The sequence below is a fragment of the Myotis lucifugus genome, unplaced genomic scaffold, assembly GCF_000147115.1.
Source record: "Myotis lucifugus unplaced genomic scaffold, Myoluc2.0 scaffold_101, whole genome shotgun sequence".
Taxonomy (NCBI): Eukaryota; Metazoa; Chordata; class Mammalia; order Chiroptera; family Vespertilionidae; genus Myotis; species Myotis lucifugus.
In genome coordinates this window covers 842,263-865,289 of record NW_005871149.1, presented here as the reverse complement: position 1 = coordinate 865,289, position 23,027 = coordinate 842,263, and the positions used below count along the sequence as shown (strand labels likewise).

The 23,027-nt window shown below is 54.7% G+C and overlaps 1 protein-coding gene across 1 annotated transcript in view; it reads right to left on the bottom strand.

Annotated features, from left to right (window-relative positions):
- Window positions 1–1,769: 1,769 nt before the first annotated feature.
- SYT6 (synaptotagmin 6) overlaps window positions 1,770–23,027 on the bottom strand; it is a 46,920-nt gene continuing 25,662 nt past the window's right edge. The window contains exons 4-8 of the mRNA XM_023757021.1: window positions 12,898–13,018; window positions 8,425–8,596; window positions 7,094–7,244; window positions 3,604–3,670; window positions 1,770–1,862 (exon numbers count right to left, since the gene is read on the bottom strand). Of these exons, the coding sequence (XP_023612789.1) occupies window positions 3,653–3,670; window positions 7,094–7,244; window positions 8,425–8,596; window positions 12,898–13,018 (462 nt within the window). The 3' untranslated portion in view covers window positions 1,770–1,862; window positions 3,604–3,652. The remainder of the gene's footprint in view (window positions 1,863–3,603; window positions 3,671–7,093; window positions 7,245–8,424; window positions 8,597–12,897; window positions 13,019–23,027) is intronic.

Genomic DNA, 23,027 nt, shown 5'->3' with positions numbered 1-23,027 from the left:
TCAGTCAGGAAAAATGAAGTTTATGGCTGGACGTGAATCTTGCCATGACCTTGGGTTTTTTCTCGTGCTCTCCAGAGAACATCCGCTGCAGGACTGCCTGCCTAGGAAGGCCTGTCTATCCATCACAAGACATTTGGGAAGAAAATGTATCTTTATACCAATGACTCAGTTGCCCCTGAGTTGAAGGCTCAGTACAATGGGGAGTTGGGGTTTATCTATAGTTACTTTTCTAAGCTTAAAATGTCTTCTGCCACCATATCCTGTTACCTCATGCCCAATCTGGTCATTTTTAGGACTAGAACACACTACCCAAAGGTGGTATAAGCAGAGAAACCTGGTACCTTGGCTTAAAATGAGGGTGACTTTATTGAGTTGCAGCTCCTAAAGTACATGACATAGAAAGAATAAGACACAGGGTGTGTGAGGAGCTTGTATATTCTTGACCTCCTGTGGTTGAAAGAAGGGGTCCTTCAGCAGACCTGCCTTTGGGACGTCACACCCGGCTCTGAGCACAAGTTCAAGGGGAAACTCCCCTCCACCATTGACTGAGCTGAGCACATCAACCTAGTTACAGGGGTGGGTGGGGAGGCCAACTCAACAGAAATGAGCTCTGACAATACAGAATAGTTCAAATATATTTTTCCTAAACTGAACTTGGCCTAAGCTAGATATCTAAAGAAAGAAAAACAAAACCCTTCATCACCACTGAAACAAACAACAAACACGGAAGTACTCAGTAGTTTATAGAACTAAAGTTCGAGATGAAGGTTGTCCCAGAGTCAAAGGGGCTGAACTAGGTCTAAGCTGCCTTGGTCTCGATCAAGATGACACTCTTCCTAGAAAGATGGGCTCCCACTATTCCTTGGATTTCACGCCTCCCCATTCGGAAAAGGCATTTTACCTAGGGTTTTCTCTGGCCTGTGTAGGCATTTGAAACAGCCGCTTGGTGCCTCGTGGAATTAGAAAGCCACGTATAATACAGAAATCATTCCAGGACACACATACCTCCTTGACAAGGCAGGTTATTTTCGAGACCAAAGATCCCGTTTCCAAACAAATATGGTCATTAACGGTGGGGCGCGCGAAAACACGGGGCACGTTGAGTTTCAGCAGAATCATTCCTCAAGAAAGTGACTAAGTTCCCAGGAGGGGTCAAGACCTTTTCAAATCATGAATGAAGTCCATGGGGAAGGGGGGCGAGGAGCCCTGTCCAACCCCCTGAAGGTTCCCAGACACCGCAGGGCGCTCGTGATTTCCACAGGGGACCGGGAGTCCGCATCTCGGCTTGTGTCACAGAGCGAAGAGCTTCAAAGAGTCTCCTAAAGGCTCTTGCATGGATTGGCACCTGCAGGCCACCGAGAAAGAGGCCACAGCCCCACCCCACGTCCTCCTCTCCAGGGTAGTGGCACTTGATGGAGACATACATTGCAGAAATTCACATCACCTTTCCCCCAAAGACGACTATTTTACACTGTCTTTTACTGAACCGACTTCCGGGCTCTCCACTCTGTTTTTGCCCACTTTCTTTTTTCTTCCTTTCTTGACAGCAGATCCAGAAAAAGTGAAAACCACACGCACACAAAGAAACATCACCTTGGGAGACAGAAAAGACTAAGACAGATCTGAGCGCAGGACAAGTGTCTCGGCCTTGACCTACACGGGAGCAGGTAGGACCCCGCGCTCCGCGCTGCCCCTGGTGCGCCGACGGCACGGCACTGTGTTTAGACGGTTGAACAGGTGCAGAAAGAACGGTGCTGGGTCCCGTTGGTGTGGCTCGGCCGTGCGGCTCATGGGGTCGGAGGTGGCTTCGGAGAGGGGCACGAGCTCTCGCTGTCGAAGCTGGCGGCGCGGCCCTGCCACTGCTGGGAGGAGAGAAGCCGGTTATTGATTGCGGAGGAAACTGACAGCTCAGCTTCCAGAACTGGTCTGGCTCATGCACTGAATTCACTCTTGGAAGCTTTCTTGAGTGTTGCTGTCAGCCATGCAAAAAACGTAAGGGAACAGCTCTAGGGCTACTGGCTGGGAATACCTGATCTTAGAAATAGACCTACTGCAGAGATCGTGAAGGCGTGCTTGTGTGTGTGTATGTTGAGGAGGTGCGGTGACTGGGCCGTTTCTGAGCTTCTGCCATTTCTCACACGGAAAATCGGATTATGTTAGCGAGAGAGGCAGGCTGCAGAGTATGCCCTCCCTGTCAAGAGCCCGATCATGAATTATTAGCGATTTGTCTGCGAGCTGTTAGGACAGTTAAAAGCCCGATGTTGCTCTAGCTCTGGGCGTTCTTCAGTCTTAATGCTTCCTCGGGGCATCCACGCTGACTGGTGAAGAGGTAGGAGGTGGAGGGCCGGCAGCCCCTTCCCCTCCCGGGCACCGGCCTTTGCTCCCCTTGGCTCTCTCTTCTCGGGGTTGCCTCCTCTCAGCCCAGCCCTAGCCCCTCTGTGAAAGTGGGTGATGTCATGAGGCATGATGGGGTGAAGGAGAGGGTGAGGCTGATGGACCCGCACTTGAGCATCTAGCCCAGTGATGGCGAACCTATGACACTATGAACTCATTTTTTGGTTGATTTTTCTTTGTTAAATGGCATTTAAATATATAAAATAAATATCAAAAATATAAGTCTTTGTTTTACTATGGTTGCAAATATCAAAAAATTTCTATATGTGACACGGCACCAGAGTTAAGTTAGGGTTTTTCAAAATGCTGACACGCCACGCTCAAAAGGTTCGCCATCACTGATCTAGCCCTTGCTTACATGGAAAGGCCAGCCAGTCACAGCTACAGCAGTGTTTGCTGGGCCAGGAGCTGATCCTGTGGATGGATGTTCCCAGCCTGCCTGGGGGCTGTGAGCTTCAGAGGGAGACAGTCCGGCTTTTCTGTGAGCTGAGGAGACCCAACACTCTCCTAGGTGCCATAGGACAAGGTCAGGGAGAGTCGGGGACGGCAGGATGGCCTTTCCGGAACCAAAGAGCAGCCTGTGCTGCTGTGAGCCTCAGGGTCTCCCCATGGAGTGACGGGGCTGAGTGGGGGCTGGATATGCGTTTGTGCATGTGTGTGCGTGGAGGGGGGAAAGGACACCGTTCCCCCCTCAACACGGCCATTTCCAGACAAAGCCGAGCCCCCTAAGGAACAGGCCATTTGCCATCAGCATCTCCTCTGGAGAAAGGCGGAGGCCCCGGTGCTGAGGAGACCCAAGCCTACCGACCGCCTTCATGCTCCCCGTTCTCAGGAAAGCCAGCTCTGCCGTCCTCCCCCAGCTCAGCGCCTCAAGGCCCCTTCGCACTTCCCGTCTAGGCCGAGCGGCAGCGTTACAGCCAACCACAGCTGGACAAGCAGTACTGACCACCACTGCGTGACCCAGCACGCCAGACCCGAGGCAGGCTGGGAGATCGTCCCATCTAACTCTCTCCTCTTGAAGATAAGAAAACAGACACAGAGACGTGAAGACACAGCTAGCTGGGGGCAGAGCCAGGATCCGAAACCAGGTCTCCTAACTCCCAACTCGGTGCTCCTTTCCACGCCACCCGGCTGCCATCCTGGCACCTGGCCGCGCCAGGGGAAGGAGACAGGGAATGTAGTGAGACGCCTAACCTCTTTGGTACTTACTCCTAACTCCGGGCAGCAGTCTCTGCTCGCAGCATCCACGTGAATGCACTCACAACCGAGGGCTTCCCTGGTGAAATATTTTAGATCAATAAATGCCTGCTTGTCGAGCCCACTGTGACTTCTGACTCAAGTAAGTGTTTCTTAACCAAAAGGGGACATGACATGAGGCGGTGACTAAGGCTTTCATTGAACAGACCTTCATTTTATTAGAAGTTCTCCTTTATCTGCGATGACCGTTAATGTTGGTACAAGGTCCCTTGTAATTATTGGCTTCTCCTCTGGGTTCCCATGCCACCTAAACCACCTGACTGATGGGCCAGATCAGAGGAAACAATGAAATCTCTACACAGAGCGCCCGTTTTTCCTTCTGTAACGGCCCAAAGAGAAGGCACAGGGAGCACACTTCGTTTATCCAGGGCAAAGGAAGCAGGCACATGGGCTCCCCACCAACCCCTCATTTTCCCATGACGATAAACACAGAGGAGACGGGTTCATGGACAGTGGATGACCCAGGAGGCTTGTCCGGGGGTTGTGAACTAGCGGAGACCTGGTCCCCACAGGCGGGAAGATGGTCGTTCCTGGGGGCGGGGGGCTGCACTCCAGGAAGACCTTGTACTGTCCTGAAAGGGATCACATTCCAACAGAGACCTCAACTCTCTGGCAGGTGGTCTGAACTTGGCCCTTCAAAATAGAATGCCTTGGAGAAGGTTGCTGGCCATCCCGGGTGCGGTAGGTGGTGACAGCGATGACAGGCAGAGAGGGAAGGATGCTGGCTGTGGCTTAATCACTTAGCACTCATGGGGGGAAAAATCCCAGCAGGGAAAAAATACCTTTCAGTTCATTTGCTCCCCTCGACCTTATGTGAAAACCCCAAACAAGCGAGCAAGTTCGGAGCCCTCTGTTCTCGTAAATAAAAAGAGAAATGATCACAGCACTCGAAACTCCTCTGAGAAAAGTGCAATATAAATACAGATGCTTCCCAGGTGCGATGCCATCTATCCTCCCGGGAGCTGGAGAGCGAGCTTTCTTCTCGGATTATACAAATGGGAGAGAGCGGTCCCAGGGCAAGACTCTCCCTCAGTGTCCAGAACAGGACGGAAGAGAAGGCGGGATGAGAACCCCAAGGACGACTGAGATAAGCGTTCACGTGCAACGCGTCACATGAACCCAAGAACACGGACTTCATATTAGCCCGGTGGGCTTTGGGTGCATGTTTATAAAGATCCTTAAGCTGTGGGTGCTCAAGGCGTAGACAGAAATCTTATACACATTTGTACCGATGGAATCCTAGGTTGCCAAGCCGAATGTCATTGTCAGCGCCTTCGTTCAGAGAACCCATCAGCTGAGCAGAAGAAGGCAGGACAGCGAGTGGGGAGGGGCGGTTTGGGGAGCTCCGTTGGCGAGGTCAAGAAAAAAGAACCCAGAGGATATAAATCAATTTATTCTCTTTTCGTTCCCCATATACTGTTACTTTCCCTTTACTGTCTCATCAAATATTCATTTCAAGGGCTTGATTCTACTTTATCTTTCTTTCTTTTGTAGTCTGAACGAGTGAGTTGGACTCACAAAAGACAGGATTTGGAATCAATTATTTGGCTTAATTAGGTTGCATTCATCTCAAAGAAGAGTGATTCTGGGTCGTACCACCTCTGTGCTGCCCTGCCTCCACCCGAGCCCCCGCCTGGCTGGTTACATCCAGTTTATGTGGGCAGCCCAGTTGGGTAACAGTGATGGGTTATTGCAGATTGCAGGTTAGAAAGGGGGTGCAAGTCATCATGGAGGGTCAGAGTTGCCTGGGAGGAGCCTAGCCCTCATTCATCAACCAGGAAACTGAAGACCAGGGTGGGGACCCTGAGCTGCCTGAACCCATCAGGGCCTCTTAGCTCCCATCCTATGCCCCGCCCCTAAACCATGCTGACCGGTTTGCTACATTCTTAAATATCGCCAAAGGGTTTTTAAAGGGGAGGGGCACAGCATCAGTGAGGAGCCCTCAGTGAGGGCCCAGGTGCTGTCCCTGAGTCATCTGGAGTCAGTAGCTGCCTTCTGTGTAGGTGGAGGCTGGTTGTGGAACTTCACCTCCCCTCTCCAGAGAGAACCTTCTGGAAAAGAGGGGGCAGAGGCTTCCCTGAGGGCTGGGAGCCGCATAGCTGGGGAACCAGCCTTGCTCACTCAAGCTCCACAGCTGTGGTCAAAGCAAGGCCACCACAAGACGGAGAGGCGAGGCCGCGGGTGGACAGGAACTTTGCGTCCATGTCTTACCCTCTTGGGGGCCCCAGAGGCTGCAGGGTCGGAGCTTCAAAGGCCCTCACCTACCTGGGAGGTAGATCAAGAGCCTGGCTCCCTGAGGCCTCGCTCCCCCAGGACTGATTCCACTCCTCCAACCCTCAGCTCCCTGTCTCTCTGGAGACACCTCACCGCTGGAAGCAGCTGGAAGGGGCTTGTCCACTGAGAAGGAGGCGGGCAGGCAGGCCCTCTGGCTCGGCTGCCACACCTTCTCTGTGTCCCAGAGTGTGGGGACGGGATTCCTCTGTTTTTAGGTGACTCTGCTTTTAAGTGAGGGCCCATGTGGTGAGAGGGACGATGCTTTATTTTTTTATTAGCGGATTTTCCAATTTTACGCAGCTCCCTAGACTTGTAAGGCATGGAGTCCGTTAAGATGAGTGAATGATCACCGGGCTTTCCAGGATATGGAAGGGGGTGTCATTTGGAATGAGACGCAAAGCCTGCCTGGCCACCCCCACGTGAGAAAAGCAGGCTGGGGCCACCAAGGCGATACATCACAGGGCCTTACTCTGGTGGAGGCCGTGGAGGTGGGGCGGAGGAACGGTCACTAGAGGGGACGCTTTCCTTGCAGTTGAGAGAGAAAGGACTGGCTCAAGGTTACACAGCAAGGCAGGAGGGGCCAAGTTCAAAGCCCGAATCCTGGGAGCCCCAGGCAGTGCCCGGTCCACTGCGTCTCTGTTAGACCCGCCAGAAAGTGAGGCCCTACAGCCGCACTCGCGAGCACCAACGTAGATTAGAGCAGCGCCGATCTCTGGCGTCTCCCTCCGAGTGAAACTGCCCTGGCTGCTCCCTCCGAGTGAAAACTGCCCTGGCTGCCAGGCTGCAGCCTCGGAACTTGCTGCTCCCAACAGAGGTCGAATTTCTTGCCAAGTTCTGATCTCACCCCCATGGGGTTCGCTCCTCAAGGGCTGTCTTGGCCCAGGGCCTTGGTGAAAGCATTCGGGGCTTCTGGGAAGGCTCCCTCTGAGTTTTTATTTTCCAACTAAAACTCAGTGTTGCTTTCTGTCTGCCCCACATCAGAGGCTCTTTGCCAGGCAGCTGCCCACGGTCTTCCTCCCTGCCCGTCACACTGGGGGAGAAGCGCATGGCCCCACGCCCCCTCCCCCCAGGAACCAAAAAGGCGAGGCCTCGCAGCAGCCCACGGCCATTCTCCAGCGCGCGCTGCCATGCAGCAAGCATGCCAAGGGCCGAGGGCGACCTCACCCACCTCTTTGAAGGATTTCTTTACCTCCACCAACGAGTGCCAGTGCGCGATGGGCTTCCGCGGGTACGCCAGCATCTCGTTCCAGTGGTCCCTGCCCAGGCCTTCCGCGTTGATCCCCACGCGGCAGACTCCGATGATCTCATTGTGGCCCACTCTGAGGGAGAGACAAAAGACCCACCATGGGGGGCCAGGCGCGCACTCAGAGAGGGTGGGCTGGGGCTGGGACGCTGTTGGCAGGTCTAACTCAGGGCACTGAGCTCTGAAAACAGGTGCTCGGCAGGGCCGCAGGGTGCCAGCAACAGCGATGCTTTGCCCGCCTCCTTGGGTAGACACTGGACACAGACAGACGAGCAAAAGGTTATACACTCGTTGGGAGTCTCAGGAAACAGCGGGCAGATGGCCTGAGTTTGAGGAGTTGGAGGGTCCAGGTCTCTTCCCTTACTGGACTCGGCTTGCACATCACACCCACACTTGAAATGCTATCAGCATGTGGAAATAAATCAACCTGCTCTGAGCACCATTGCTCCATACCCCCAGTAGCTGGGAGGTGAATTACTCACTCAGCAAGAACATCAATCATCGCTCAACTACGCTCACCGAGCACCTACTAAGCCCGAGGTCTTGTGCTAGAAATCCTGGAGTGAGACTTTGCCGCGTGGTTTCCTTCTCCCTCGGCAGAAGTGACAAGTGGAGAGAGGAGTGCTCGTAGCTAGAGTCGTCGGAAAATACTTTGAGCCAGTCTGGATGGAGGAGTGGGATTTGGATAAGTGGAAGAGAAGAAATATCTCCAATAAAGGAGAAATCAAGGATGGGCGTGCTGGGTCCAGATTATGGAAATCCTTGAGAGTCCAAGGGAAGAGCCTGGGCACCAGGAGCCATGGGTGGTTCTTGAGAAGGGCGGCCCGGAAAGAAAGCGGTCTCTTATGAAGAAGGCGTGCCTTTCGTATGTTGCTGGGGGGAGGCAGGGAGTGATGGAGGCTGCACAGCCACCCCAAGCGGGAGTGATAGCAGCAGCGGAAATGGAGAGGAGAGAGAGGCCTTTTCAAGGACAGATAACAGGACTTGGTGCCAGAGGGAGGAACGGGAATAGTCAGGACTGAATGCAGGGGAACTGGTGGGGGAGCTGCCCCGATGGAAATGGAGCAGCTGGGAAGTGAAGCTTGAGCTTCTGCCTAGGGGAACCCAGGCTCTTGCTCGAGCTCCTGTACTCTCCGTGACTGTAGCCAGGCCTGAGGCCGGTGGACACTGGGCTGTGAACCACAAGGTCCAAGGTCAAGAAGCCCTGCGCTGCCAGGAGACGGAGGGAGTCGTGTCCCTCTGGGGCCCGTACCTACCGGTCATAGTCCATAACCGAGATGAGCAGGCTGACTTGGTCCATGTTCTCGGGCGGGATGTCAAAGATGATGGCCTCGTTGTAGACAGGATTGAGCGTGTTCTTCTTTATGGTGGTTTTCTTCTTCTTCAGCCTCCGCCCGTCACAAAGCAGGGACACTTTGACGTAAGGATCTGTGCCGACGGGGGCGGCGGGAAGGAAGGGAAGGCAGCTTGTTAAACAGATGTCCTCTAACACCATTTGCACCAGAGGGACAGAAGCCCTATTACATCTACTGTTGGTCAGCAGATGCCCCCAGTGGGTTGTTAAAACAATTAAAGCACCAGTAATCTATGGAGCACACGTGTCTCTGAGGACAGGCCATGCTTCAGAGACCTCAGGATTCTGGGGAGAGCGCTTAACAGACCTGCACTAATGGGAAGGCTGGCCCCAAATCAGATAGGACCCCGCCCATGGGTATGCAATCAGCGCCCTAAATCTCAGCTCCGTGCTGGCCGGCTGCCTCCCAAGGGTGGTGAAGCTGAACAAAGGCACTCAATTCCTTTCACCTCGTTGGAGTCCTTTTCTCTGGGGGGCTTGTCAGCATTATTAACCAAAGAGGAAGGGGGTAAAAATAGAACCCGATGGCACCCAAAGAGAAGCAGCGCTGTCCGAGTCACTGAACAGCGACAGTCACAGTGCTGTCCGTGTGCTCCACACCTGGCAGGAGGATTAGGGGTCCCATTGTCTCGAGAAGCTCATTTCCAGCACCCAGAAGGGGAGTGGTAGCCCCTCTCTGCTTCCTCTGAGGCCGGTTCCTGCCCACTTCTGGGCAGTGGTGGAGGAGGGAGCTGTGGCCGGGGCAGTGAGGGCAGCCGGCTGGCGTTTCATTTCTCAGTGGGATCTTGGATTCTCGCCATCCCGCGAGAAGACGTCCTTTTCCTGGACATCCACGGGCCTCCCATCTTTGTCTCTTTAGTTTTCTGAATGGGTGTTTCATGGTCATCTTTCTACCCTGAAATTTTCTACTCATCCCAGTGAAGTGACGCCTATTGTATCCCGTGGCACAGGTGTCCCGGCGGCATCATAACTGTGATTTATGCGGCACAGCTCGAGAAGCGGGAGGGCGGCTCGCGGGTAATAGCAGCTTGGGAGACACTGATGTGCGGAGACACCCTCCTGCCCAGATGCCAGGGCTCATGCGAATCTGTCAGGAGGTGGGGGCCGAGCAGCCGCCCCCGGCTCCTGGATTCACAGGTGTATTTCATCTCCCAGGCACCCAGGCGCCCAGCAGGCCTCACGCTTCCTGGGCATTGCCCGGTGGCAGTTGAGGCACACAGCTACAGGGGAGCTAGAGAGAGCTGTGACCCTGATCAGAAACCCCAAGCCTTGAAGGCATTTCCGTAGACAGATGAGCCACTGACTAGCCATTGTGCAGTGGCAGCTGTGCCTTAACCACAGGGACATGGAGACATGGGTTTACGGAGGAACTGGGAGACTATGAGGTGTTTAATCAACCTGTGTCCCCCGTGGCCCATTTGAAAGGGCCCCCTCTCAGGAGGATTTTCAGCAAAAAAGAAAGAGGCGGCCTGAGCATCGCTGCAGGAGTTTTTGGTTTTGCCGGCTCCCTCCCTGTGGATATGCCCGGGACTGAGTTCAGGTCCAAGCAGAGAAGAGGGAAAGCTAGCGCCCAGACCTGTCGTTACCATGGCAACCCTGAAACTCCTGAAGGGTGCACACTGCTTTGGAAAGTGTCCTCAGGCGGAGGCTGCCACACCACCTGCCATGCCTGTGTCCATACCTTCCCATGGCAGGCCACACGTCCATGTCTCCAGGCTGGGAAGGAGCCACCTGTCCGTGGGTTGTGCACGGAGCAAATGCCTTATGCCTGACCCTCAGCTTCCGCCTCCCTCTGTCCACCCCTACGAGGCAAATCCAAAAACCCAGCGGTGCACGTCCCTTGCAAGAACCAACCATCTCACCAGCACCTGAGACACTGAGCAGAGAGGTGACTGTTCCCCAGGGTGCTGAGGCCAAACTTTACGGCTTCCGGTGGGACGCTGGCTCCACACGACCTCTGAGATCCTCTCCTCTCCAACAGCCTGTGCTGTTGAAGCAGCCGAGGGCGGGGCACAAAGACCAGCAGGGTATTCAGCCTCGTTGTCACGAGAGCCATCATGACTCAGCATTTAGTATGTGCCAGGCACTGAGCTAAGAGATTTATATGCATCATGTCATTTACATGTCATCTTAACCTTATAAAATATTCATCATCATTTTACAGGTAGGGAAATTGAGGTTTAAAGAGATGAAGAAACTTGCCTAAGATTTGCACCCTAGCTTGTCTGACTCCAAAGCTCACTTTTTAACCATTGGATCCAAAGTAGTACAGACCAGATGTGGCAGAGATGGGGGAGTTCACTGACTCACCACCCCTTCCTGGCAAACCATCCTTACTATTTTGAATTATATTCACTGTCATGGTTCCAGTAGATAGGCTTAGAGGATTGATTCACGACCAGTTTAGATCAAGGAGAATAGGAAGATCCTTGGTTTTAGATGTCAACGCCATATAAATCAAGAACAGACCACAAATAAGCTCTATTCCCTCCCTCGTTTAGTCCAACATCAAAGCAGTCTGGGCTGAAGGTAACCTCAAAGTCATCCTCAAAAACGGGGTCTAGTTTGAGAGGCCCTTGGCATGTATGCCCCCGCTGCATCACCCGGATAAGGCTCCTCAAGCTATAAATCCATGCACTCATTCATTCATTCATTCATTCACTCATTCAATACATATTTATCCAATGCTTACTGTGTTCTCTGCACTGTTCCAGACACTTGATTCTATCAGTGAACAAAACAGGCAGAAATCCCTGACAAGAAGACAACCCCTGCGTCTTCAGAATCAAGCTGAGACAGCAGCAGATTCTAAGCCCAGGTGGGAACGAGGGGCAACTGTGAGAAGGAGGTTAGACTCAGCCCGTGGCCTCTGCCCCCAGCCCTCTGATGGGGAGCAGCCTCCGCAGTGACCTCAGTGGCTCCGCCACCAGCTCTCTCCCTAGCACATCAATTTAATTACACCCGAGAAGATAGTGTGGGGACTTGGGAAGCAAAATCCCATTTGCCTCAGCAGCCTTGAGAGTCCTCTGTGAATTTCTGTCCCTGGCATGCACTTATTTTGATATTAAAATGAAATCTACGGTGGCTGTATTTTTGGAGAAAGCTGACTATGTCTGAAAAGGTTCTTTAAGCTCTTGCCCACCTCCTGATGAGTGGCGGTAGCTTTGGTGGAAGGAGAGGCATTGGGGGGGGGCGCTAACTGGGGGAGTCTTTGGCCTGGAGGCCAGAGCGCTGCAGGGAGCGGGGTGGGGGCGGCTAGAAGCAGAAGCTCCTAGGGATTCAAAGCTGCAACCAAGACACAGTAAGTGTGTGGGTGTTTCCCTGAAACCTCATTTTTCAAGACCTCTACCGCCTCTTCTTCAAAGGGCACCACCAGGTTGCACCTGGGCCAGATGTTTTCAGCTGGACCAGCCCCTCTTTACGGCAACTGTGATTAGACGAAGGAGATTAGACTAAGGGATAAAAGGGAAAACCTTCCCTACACTCCCATCCATGTTCGGAGGCACCGTGGGAGAGGCTTGACGCTGTAATCCGAGTCATCAGAGCCTCTGAGGTGGGCGCCTGGGAAGCCAGCCGGGCCTCTTCCTGCACGTGCCCTCCGTGTGCGGCCCAGCCTGCTCCCTGCGCCTGCTCCTAGGGATGCTTCGCCCCATTTCACTCCTAGGGCTAACTCGTGCCGAGTGGATGGGTGGATGGAGGCTCCTGGGACCCAAGCTACTCCTCGGGGATATCAAAACTCAAACACCCTCTCCTCTGACAGCCTTGCAGAATCGTGGCGAAGGAGCAAACCTCCGACCCCACGTCCAGGTCCAGCTGCGTCGCTACAGCTGCCCCCAAGCAGGCATTTCCTTCGTGGCTAGATGAGGACTTATTTTTTCCTGCGGTTCCCAGCAGCTTCCCCGCTGCTGAGGCTGAGGCCGGGAGCCCCGCAGGGAAAACTCAAACACAAATGCACTCGGCTTTTCGGTGGCATTGCTCCTTTGCCTGGGACTGCAGAGCGGCTGCAGGCGGCGTGGACCTCAAACAGGTACTCACTCCTATGTGTTCACTTCCTATTCTCGCCCTCCTCTGGAGAAAGAACGGTGGTAATAGCTAGTATCTGCTGAGTGCTCATTATGTGCCTGGCACAGTTCTAAGCATTTATGTGAATTAACTCGTTTATCCTGAAAGCAACCTGGGAAGTTATTTTTTCAGATTAGGAAACCAAAACATGGCAGTGCAAGGAAGTGGCAGAACGGGGATGCGAACCCACGGCGTGTCCCTCCAGAGCAGCTGCTTTTCTGTGAAAACTGACAGTTCTCCTCCTTCTCTCTCCAAATCCTAACGCTCGGGCTGCCGGGTGGCCGCGGGCAGGCCCCTTGGGCGGGAGAGGTACCTGAGTAGCCGGTGATGTCCATGGCCTTGAGGTTCCGACACTTGATCACTGTGAGGGTGAGCCTGCCTGCTGTGGGCAGGTAGCAGAGGGAGAACATGATCTCCCCCAAATCCACGCTTTCCTGCAAAGAAGCAGAGGAGAGGTTAGACATGGGGCTGTTTGTCACGGCCTCACCCGGCCTGGTGGGGAGTTGGCTGCTCTTGGCTCAGTGGATAAAGGGGATGTGGCCCCCTGCACACGCAGGAGGCAGGGGACTGGGTTATTTGATAAGGAAAATAACAGGTAGATTTTGAGTGAATAGAGAGATGGGGAATAAGGAAACAGAGTCGGCATCTCAGGTAGCCACATCCCTCTCTGGAAAGCCCGGTGCCACAGGTGGCCTTGCCAGGCCCTCTCCCTGCCCTGTGCTCTTTCCCAGGAGGTTCCAGCCCCAGATCTGTGTGCCTTCCTAGCCTTGATCCGCATTAGAAATGCTTGCCACTTTGGCTTTAATAAAACCAGGAGGGACCAGGGGCTGCAGAATAGCCAGCGTGTTATTGCTTTCATCTCTACCCACTGTCAGGGGAGCCGCCTTAGGGCCCCTGCCTGGTAATGAGCTCCCCGCTGCCGGAGAGGTCACTGCTGTCCAGAAACTCACTGGCCCTCCCGACTCCTAATCTAGGGGTGACGGCAGATCTGAGCCCAGCAGCGGCTGGCTAAACGTCTTGGCTAGGGCTTGGAGGGGGCGGGCCTGCTGCCAGGGAGGAAGAGCGGGATGTTTCAAGTGCAACCTGTCTGCCTGACGTCGCTGCCCACAGTCGCAGCGCTTTCCCTGGCTTCAGTGCCCAGGCATCTGGGCAGTCCGATTCTTAAAGGCACAGCATCGCTCCCGCTGGCTCCCCAGCAGCCCGTCTGCAAGCGCTCACGGAAGTGCTTCTCTCTCTTGATGCGCTCACATGGCCCCAGGCACAGAGAACAAATCCCTGCGATGCCCGGGAAAGAGCCGTGACCCACAGGGGCTTTCGTCCCTCGGCCCGAGACCCTGGCACATCATTTCACAGCTCTGGGCTCCCGTCTGTGATATGAAGGACTTGTACTCAATGTTCTATCCTTAAGGTCCCTGTGACGTCATTAAACCAAAGAATCAAAGTGGAAAGCCTATCACCATTGATGGCCAAGGATGCCTGGCTGGTGCCTGTGGCCCACCTCAAAGAATCAAGCAACTTGGTTTTGAAATCCAGAGGCTCTCCTTCCCCGGTCCCCACTGCCTCCACGAGTTTGATCCTCCCTGGGACCAGCTTTCTCTCTCCTAAACAGGCAGTGAGTGGCCGCAGTGCCTCCCGGTCTGTCTTGGGAATCGAGGCTGAGCGGAGCCAGCACGATGCTTCCCCATCTCAGAGAACACTTCCAGTCTCTTAATCATTCAGTGGCTTGTCTGAACCTCTCATCATCAGCGAGAAGCATCCGCTGCACTTTCAGGAAAGCCACAGGAGACGGAGCTCTGCGGCTCTGGGCAGGGCGTGCCAAGTCACCCTGGGCAGGGCCTGGAAGAGAGATGGGTGGAAGCCAATTTGGCTCCATTGGGCAAAGCAACCTCCACGGCAACGCTCCGTGTCGGCCTGGGGCTTGGAGTTGGGGGTGGAGATGGGTCAGATGTGGAGGCGGGACACGGGCGGGACCGCCCTGCCCTGGTATCTGCCGCACAGCACCGTGACCCCCTCTTCATAGCCTGAGCCCCGACCACAACTTCTCAGTTGATTGTGGGGATTACATGTGAACACTGTGTTCTCACTAGATAGTGGGCTCTTATCACAGGGCTGGGGGCTGGGTGGACCCATCTTTATAGCGTTCATGTCTAGCCCACTGCCTGCTGCGTAGTAAGTGCTCAGTAAACACTGGTGACAAAGGAGTGGTTGTGAATGGGGGTGGGGGTCAGGCGGCTCTGGGGCAAGCTCCACCTCTGACATTGATGAATAGTAAGACGTATTTAACAGAATAGAGTGGCATGCCGGTTTCTTTGGGAGTTAGCCCTTGCCTTTGCTGCTGGCCCTTCTGTTTCAGGTGCCCTACACACCAGCTGTGATACCCACTAACATTTATTGAGTGTTTACTATGTGCCATTCAGTCCTAAGTGCTTATACATATGAAGCCACACAATCTTCACAAAAGCCTAATGAGACGGGTACTATCATTACCCCCCATTTTCCACATGGGGACACTGAAGTACAGAGAGGTTAGGCAACTGGCCCAAGAACACACAGCTGCAACATGGCAGAGCTGGGATGTGAGGCCCTACAGCCAGTGGTGTGGCCGGAGAGCCCACAGTTTGGGTCACACCCTCCTGCCTCTCTGAGGCTCTGCCCCCCAGCCCTCCAGGTTACTTTGCAGGCCACGTCTCCGCCTTGTTCTCTCCACCCTAAAATAGCCTCTCTCTGCCTCTGACTGCCCTGGTCAACACTTGTCTCTCCAGGCCAGCTGTCCTGTCCCCTCCTCCTGGGTCTGACTTGGGGTGTGTGCCCATGGTCCCTGGGTCCAAAGGCCTAGGGACAGATGTTACAAGTGCCCTGGAGCAAGGCCAAGGCCCATCGGAGACCACATCTGTAGGATGGGGAGACCCACTGATGAGGGGGCTGCAGTGGAGGAGAGAGAGACTCACTCCACCCGCCCCAGCCCCAAGCTGGTTCAAGGCTCAGCTGGGAGGGGGCCCGGGGTGGGCGTTCCTTCCAGTGCTGAGCGCGCTCCTGCTGTGAGCACTGGTCTGATGACGTGGGTGGGTGGGTGGGTTCCTCCCTGGATGGGTGGGTTCCTCCCTGGATGGGTGGCTGGAAGGGCGGGAAGTGTGCCGAGATGCTCGGGCTCCCTGCTGGGTTCTGTTTGTTCTGAGTTCCACGCCTGCTTTCTCTCTCAAGTGCTTTCCGCCCCAAGGGCTTTGCAGCATTATGAATAAATAATGGGGCAGAATTGAGGCGCCTCAAACGAGCTCCATATACTCCAGCTGCAGCCTGTGGTGTGGACACCGGGAGAAGAGGGGACCCTCCAGCTCACGTGGAGCCCAGGGGTGCGGGAGGAAGTGGGGGAGATCCTGGAGGCTGGGTTTGGTCCCCAGGGATCCGGAGAGGCTACAGCACAGCAGGAGGCCAATGTGACTGTATCTGAGCATCTTCAGGGAAACAGACGGTTTGGTTTAGGAAACTTTTTCTCCCGTTCGTGAACTTGCCCTTGAAAAGAGGTTCAGTGTTTCACACGCACCATTACTTTGGGAAGATATCCGTGACTCAGAATCACACGGGGAGGTGCAGCTCTCTTCCTAAGGACATTTGGAAAGGTGGGCGCAGAGGGAGGGGCTGTGCGGGGGTGGAAGGAGCCAGAGGGGAGCGGAGTTAGGAAAGTTCCAGAAGAGATGGAGGCAATGCCTGGGCAAGCTGGGGAGTCTGCACCCCAGGCTCTTGGCCACGGGAGTCCAGAGCCCAGGACCTCCCCTCCACCCTGGTCCGCCCACTGGCATCTTCATTAATGACGGAGTAGCAAGAGGCACATTAGCAAAGTTGGCAATGACAATCTGTCTTCATTTCCCAACTCGGGCTGTCCGTCTGCCCGTGGCTGTCAAATAGCCATCAGCTTCCCCAGGAAGAGGGTGGGCATCTCGGGGCGGTGAGCACCCCTCTCTGTGCCGGCGGGGCTGTGGCAGGAGGGGAGAGTCCTGGTCCCAGTGGGTGGTCTCCTCGGGCAGCTGAATGGTTCTGCCAACAGGTGCCTGGGGACACCAAACAGGCAGGGCTTTGGGCTCAGCCGAGGGCACACACTTGAACTGCCGGTGACAGCGGCTTGGGCTTCCTTCTCTTTGCTGACGCGAAGCTTTGGGCTTCCCCCGCCCCCTGCCCCAGCATCTCTTGGTCCTGCTGTGTGAGGCCGCTCTGTGAAGCCTTTCACGGAGATGACCGTCTGCTCGGGAAGCATCCCCTTCGGCGCTATCCCCCCTCTGGCTGTCCCTTCCCAGTCTCTGCTGGGTCCTCCTCCCATCCCTGCCTCTGAATAGCACAGTTCATCAGCACTCGGGTCTGGGCCTCTCCCTCCTCCTTATCCACGTCAATGCCCATCTCCATGGTCACGACTCTGAACTTAGGGCCCCGTCAGAGCCTGTCTTCCTGGACTCCAGACTCATGGAGCACACTTCTTCACTGTGGACATCCTCCCAGACATCGGCACGTCTCAAAGCTCAGAGGTGAACTCTCATGTTCCATTTACATTCCTCCTCTTTTCCCCAACTCAGGGAGTGGCCCCCTCCACCCACCTCGTTGCTCAAGGTCAGAAACAGACATCACCGCCAACTCCTGCCTTCCTCTCCCCTTTGCATTTAGTTCCTCACCTGGGTCAGTTCTATCTCCAAATTCCATCTCCAGTCTACCCACTTCTCTCCACCTTCAGTGCCACCCAGAGGGCCAAGCCACCTCTCAGCTGGCCACAGGTAACCCCCTGGTTCCTTTGGTTCTGCCTCACTTCCCCCCAGCAGCCAGAGTGCTCTCAGACTGTAAGATGGACCGCACCGCTCCTGTTTCAAACCCTCCAATGGCTTCCCCTGTTGCTGGGCATGAGAACCCAAACCCTTACCACAACCTGCCAGGCCCACACCACAGGCCGGACTCGTGGCCCTCGCCCCGCCACGGCCCTCCTTCCGCCCCAGCTCTCAGGCTCGCTTTCAGCTCCACAGCGTCCAGGTTCTTCCCGCCCCAGGACTTCGCACATCTCGCTCCCTCTGATCACTTTCCCGAGCTCTTCACAAGGCGGGTGCCCGCTCAGCCCCGGCACCACTTCCTCCAAAGCCACAGTCCCTGCTCTAGACTGTGAGCTCCCGAAGGACAGGGAGGGTCTGTTTTCCCAGGACTAGTGTGAAGGAAGCCCGCCCTGGGGCTCAGGCCTGCCCCCAAGAGTGGGTGTCTCCTCCCATGGCGCCCCCTAGGCCTTGCTTTCCTTACCCTAGTTCCTCCATTCTCCTCAGCACTGTCTTTCTGGGCTTGGGCACAGTACCTGGTATGCAACACGTGCTCAATAAATACTTGCTGACTTAATGAGCAACTCAGCCTTGTGGGGTTTAACTGAGAAGGTGGCAAAAAGGATGGGTGACAGAGTGTCCCTGTAGGTAACAGGATGGCTTCAGGGTAGAGCCTCATCAGGTGTGTTCCTCAGGGTGTGGTTTGGGAGGCAGGGACGTGATTCTTGAGCTGCACCCAAGATCTGCTGAGTCCGAGGCTCCGAAGATGGGGCCTGGATGTGGATGATTGACAAGCTTCCCAGGAGATTCTTACGTGTCCTCAGTTTGCAACTTAAGGCAAATGAGGAGGCTGCTGGCTGCCCTGGATCAGACCCTTCTAGCCTCTCTGTGACATGGAGCATGTCCTCAGGGAGCACGGCCAAAGCCACTCAGTCCCGTGCTGCTGAGCAAAAGTTATGATTCTAAAAGGGCCTCTTCTCCTTCGTTAGGTGACAGGATCCCGATGGGATCCTCATGGGGGCCTGGTCACTATTGCCCTTCACCTTCTCCCTACATACCAGCGGCACCCTGGATAGCTAAACTGTAGCCAGAAGCCATCTCAGCCCCAGGCAGAGGGTTTAAGAAGACTGGGTAGTGTTTTTAAAGACGTCTGGCCCCATTCTGTAAATATCCCTTAAGGCATTGCTCAAAGCGTGGTGCCCAGACCTACAGCACCAGCATTACAGGGAACTTGCCAGAAATGCACATTATTGGGCCCACCTTCAACAGGGGTGGGGTCCAACAAGCCCTCTCGGGAAGTCTTAGCAAGTGAGAACGTTGCCTTATCGAGTAAAAGAACCAATTCAGCATGTGCACCTGCCGGGATTTAGAAGTTCCTTCCACTCCGTTTAGCCTACTTATGCTGGTGATCAAAGCCAGAGTCAACAGAGAAGGGAACTATCAGATAAAGAGTGTCTGCTGGTTCCTGGAGGCCCTGCTGGGCACTTCACTTGTATTTCATTCATTTCATTTGTGCAACTTTGCTCAGAGGAGGTCAGAATGACAGCCACATTGAGGTTCGCAGAGGCTAAACCTTGCCTACGTTCTCAGAGCGATCAACCAAGTGTAGATGTGGACTCCTCTGTGCTGACTCTGAAGGCTTTGCTCTCCCCCATCCCTCCCTCTGCCTGCTGCGGCCTGCTTCCTCTGGAAGGCAGACACAGGGGCGGTTACAGCCTGCACTACAGATTTCGGGGGAGCCGTGTCCTGCTAACTTACCGCAGCCAGTGTGTGTCCTGGCCGCAGCCCGTCGTTTGTCTCGAAAAACACCTGTATGTATGGCATCATCTCGTGAGGTGCCAAGTTGCTGTGGACACTGCTTTGCGGGAGAGGTTGGGAGAGGAGGAATCCGGGCAGCGGTGGGCAGGACCCCTGGGCAGAAGCTCTTGTCCCCATGCGGAAGCTCAGTGGAAGGACCCTGGGCTCTCTGCCCGGACCTTCCCACCTGAGCTCCCCCAGGTGCAGCCACCGGCACTGGGAGGAGGAAGCAGGGGCGCGGGGGGGGGGGGGGGCAGTATTGGGAGTGTCTCCCTCTGTCTCCTGCAGAGTTGGAGTTATTTTCTCGCTTCCTGAAGTCCTGAGGTGGGGTGAGGGGAGGGCTTGCAGCCCCTGTGGAGAGCTGAAGGTGTCATATCTCAGGATTCATTCCCTGGGTGGGATCTTTGTGGATTAGAGCAAGGAAACTCCCATCTCACGTCACTAGGCATCAAGAGACTGAGTGACTATTCAACTCACCCAGTCCCAGCTTCCAAGCTGGGCCACCCCACACCCACCACCGAGGCCTCTTTTTGAAACACGTCACTCACACGTTTCCATGTTCCATCACCTGGACCTCAGGAAACTCTCCTTCATGTCCAGCCCTGTGCCTCCCTCCTCCTCCCCTCCTTCCCATCTGCTACTTCATCATACAACCAGACACTGCGCCTTCACACACTGGGAGGTCGTGTCAGATTTTACTCCATCTTCCCTTGGCCAAAGCCAAGAACCTGTTTTCTTGGCTGTCTAATGTTTCAAAGCATTTGGGCCTCAACTAGACCCATGTTAGTCATCAGCGAGGAACTTTCGGTTGGGGCTCTGGTGGGAAGCTGGGGTTTTGTTCTTCATCCAACCAGAGGGATCACAAGTCTGAGGATCAGTACAAACAGCCCATCAGCTGCCCTCGAGGTAGTCCCTGTCCTCCAAGCCCTGGATTGGCAGGCATGAGAAGAAGCCACTAGGAAGACTTGACCGGCTGCTAGGAGAAAAATCAAGATTGGCACGCAGCAAGCATATGACCTGTTGGTAAACCTCCCATTGTCCGGCACCACGGGCTGTGCTATCAAAAGCCCACCTGGTGGGCTGAGGGGCCAGCGAGAGGAGAAGGAGGGCAGCTGCGTTGGGTATGTCGCTGGGTGGAGGACGCGAGTGAGGACATCTTCCAGTCCGGGTTTCAGAGGCCACAGCTTTAGGGCCCACGGGAGGATGCCCTAGCTTGTGGGTTGCCTCTTTCTTCCTTCTCAGCCCTGGGCTTCCCCACCCATCAGCACCTTCAGCAAGTGGACTTGGGGAAGGCATCTTGTGGGTCTTCTGAGGCTCCAGCAGCAGGATAAACTTAGGACTAACAGTGACTTTGCTAACCAGCGGAATGATCTAGGGCAGTGATGGCGAACCTTTTGAGCTCGGCGTGTCAGCATTTTGAAAAACCCTAACTTAACTCTGGTGCCATGTCACAGATAGAAATTTTTTGATATTTGCAACCATAGTAAAACAAAGACTTATATTTTTGATATTTATTTTATATATTTAAATGCCATTTACCAAAGAAAAATCAACCAAAAAAATGAGTTCGCGTGTCACCTCTGACACGTGTGTCATAGGTTCGCCATCACTGCTCTAGGGCAAGTCATCATGCCTCCCCGAGCTGTGGCTTCCTCAGCTGTAAAGTGAAAGCATTGCACGGGGTGACCCTCCCTTCTCTGCAGTAAAACGGGTTGGCCATGAGAATGCATGAACGTGTGCAGCCATGAGGATGCATGAATGTGTGCAGCCATGAGAATGCATGAACGTGTGCAGCCATGAGGATGCATGAACGTGTGCAGCCATGAGAATGCATGAACGTGTGCAGCCATGAGAATGCATGAATGTGTGCAGCCATGAAAATGCATGAATGTGTGCTCTCACCACCCCACCCCACCCCACCCCCCGGCCAGGTGCGGGTGCACAGCAGACTCTTAGACACTCCCTGCCCTGTCCTGTGGAGCTGCGTCTGGGGCCCCAGGAATTGGCTTCAGCCATCGCCACGCTGCTGTGTTGTGACAGTGCACCACTGGAGGGGGGGAGGGGGGAACGAGTGGGCGGGGGGCAGCCTCCACCACCCCTGGGAGAGCCGGGCAAGTACAGAGCTCTGTGCCGGGGGTGGTTCTGAGCCAGGTCCGGGCCTCTCTTCCCCCTTCGCTCACCCAGGAGCACGGTGATAAAGCACCAGATTAGCTCCATTATTGTAACCAGTCCAAAATTATAGGGCGCCTGTTCTGCCAGCGTCAGTAACGCCTCCCATGGGCGAGCAGGTGACGCTCATGGCTACTTCCTCTCTTCCAGGCACCAAGTGCAGGGGGCAGACAGGGAGATGGGGCTCGGGCTGGGGCAGCCTTGGGGGTGGGGCGGGGGGTGGGGAGGAAACATGGAGCCCAGGCCCCGGCCTGTCCCGGTGCCAGAGCCACGGCCAGCGGCTGTCTGAGCTCCACAGAAGTTCTTGTTGAATTAATGAGCAGCTCTTTTGGAGCGACTGCCTTTGGGCACCGAATAAACCTAGAAGAGCCCCCCAGAAGGGCCCAGGCTGGCATCAAGGCCAGGCCATGCCTGGCGGCCTCTCCTTCACCTCACATCCAGGGAACTCAGGGCCCCCTGATAACAGAGCCACACTGGTCTGGTCTACCGTGGAAAGGCAGGCCCGGGCGCACCAGGTCCGTGTGCCCGTCTTCGCTACCCCACCTCTGAGCCTTGGCCCTGCGCGCCTGACACTCTCCCTCTTCCTGTTCTCCACAAACATCCTTCCTTTCTTCCCAGCATTCGTCCAGAATGGGAAAGCTTAATCCTGGAAATTTCCAGGCCTGACCTAGCCGGTGCATCAGCTCTCTCTGTCTCCAGTGCATTCCCGCATTCATAAGGTTTTTCTAAGCAATGGGAGGATTCTGGATTTCATAAAAATGTTAGCGGTGGTTACCTCAGGATAATTAGCTTACAGTGAGCGGTGTTTCATTTCTGTGTGGCTTTCTGTTTTTTCCAAACGACCTAAAACAGGAATGTAATACTTGCCTTGGGGCAAGGAAGGGTAAAATATATTACAGTCGTGTAGCTTTTAAAGAAAATGATCGCGGTGTTGCTTCTCTGTTCCATCGCTTTAAAAGTGTGTGACTCTGGGGAATTGCCTCAGTTTGCCGCGTCTATAAAATAAAAATTCCGATTCCTTACGGTGTGGAGAGGGTTACACGGGATAATGTATTTGGAAAGTGCTTTAGAAACACGCGATGTATTATTGTTCTTAGAATCAGGATCGATAAACTGTGGCAAGAGCCTCAGAAGGCCCTTTCTCATTGATATTTTATTATATCCTCACCGCAACCTTGTGCAATACAGAATATTTCCCACATTTTACTAACGGCTCCCTTCTGCCAACCGAGGAAACAGAGAGGTGATGTGATTTGTCTGAGGCCACACAGCAGAGGCAGGATTCTAGCCTTGGCTTCCGGACTCCAACTCCTGCTCACCTGCAGGTTTTGGGAGCTGGCACCCTGTCTACCGAACACATTTCAGAGGCCTCCTGACGGGCAGACCAGAGCTGACCGTGGCCTGGAACACTCTACTCCCTCATCAGTGCCTCGGCTTCCCCATGAGGGACACGAGATAGCTTTCTCCTCCTTTCTCAGCGAAGTGGGAGCAGTTGCGGGCTTATCCTAACCACTCACGTGGCTATCGAATAAGTTGTATAATCTTCAGGACGCCAGGTCTCCCCGCAATTCTCCTTTTCCCAGTGCGGTTTCTTAGGGAAACCAAAAAGTGTCCCACACTGGGGGCTGGAGTCCTCGGGGGGAGGGGAAGTGACAGAGAGTTGGACAAGCTTGTGTCCGGGACCCCGAGCGTGTGG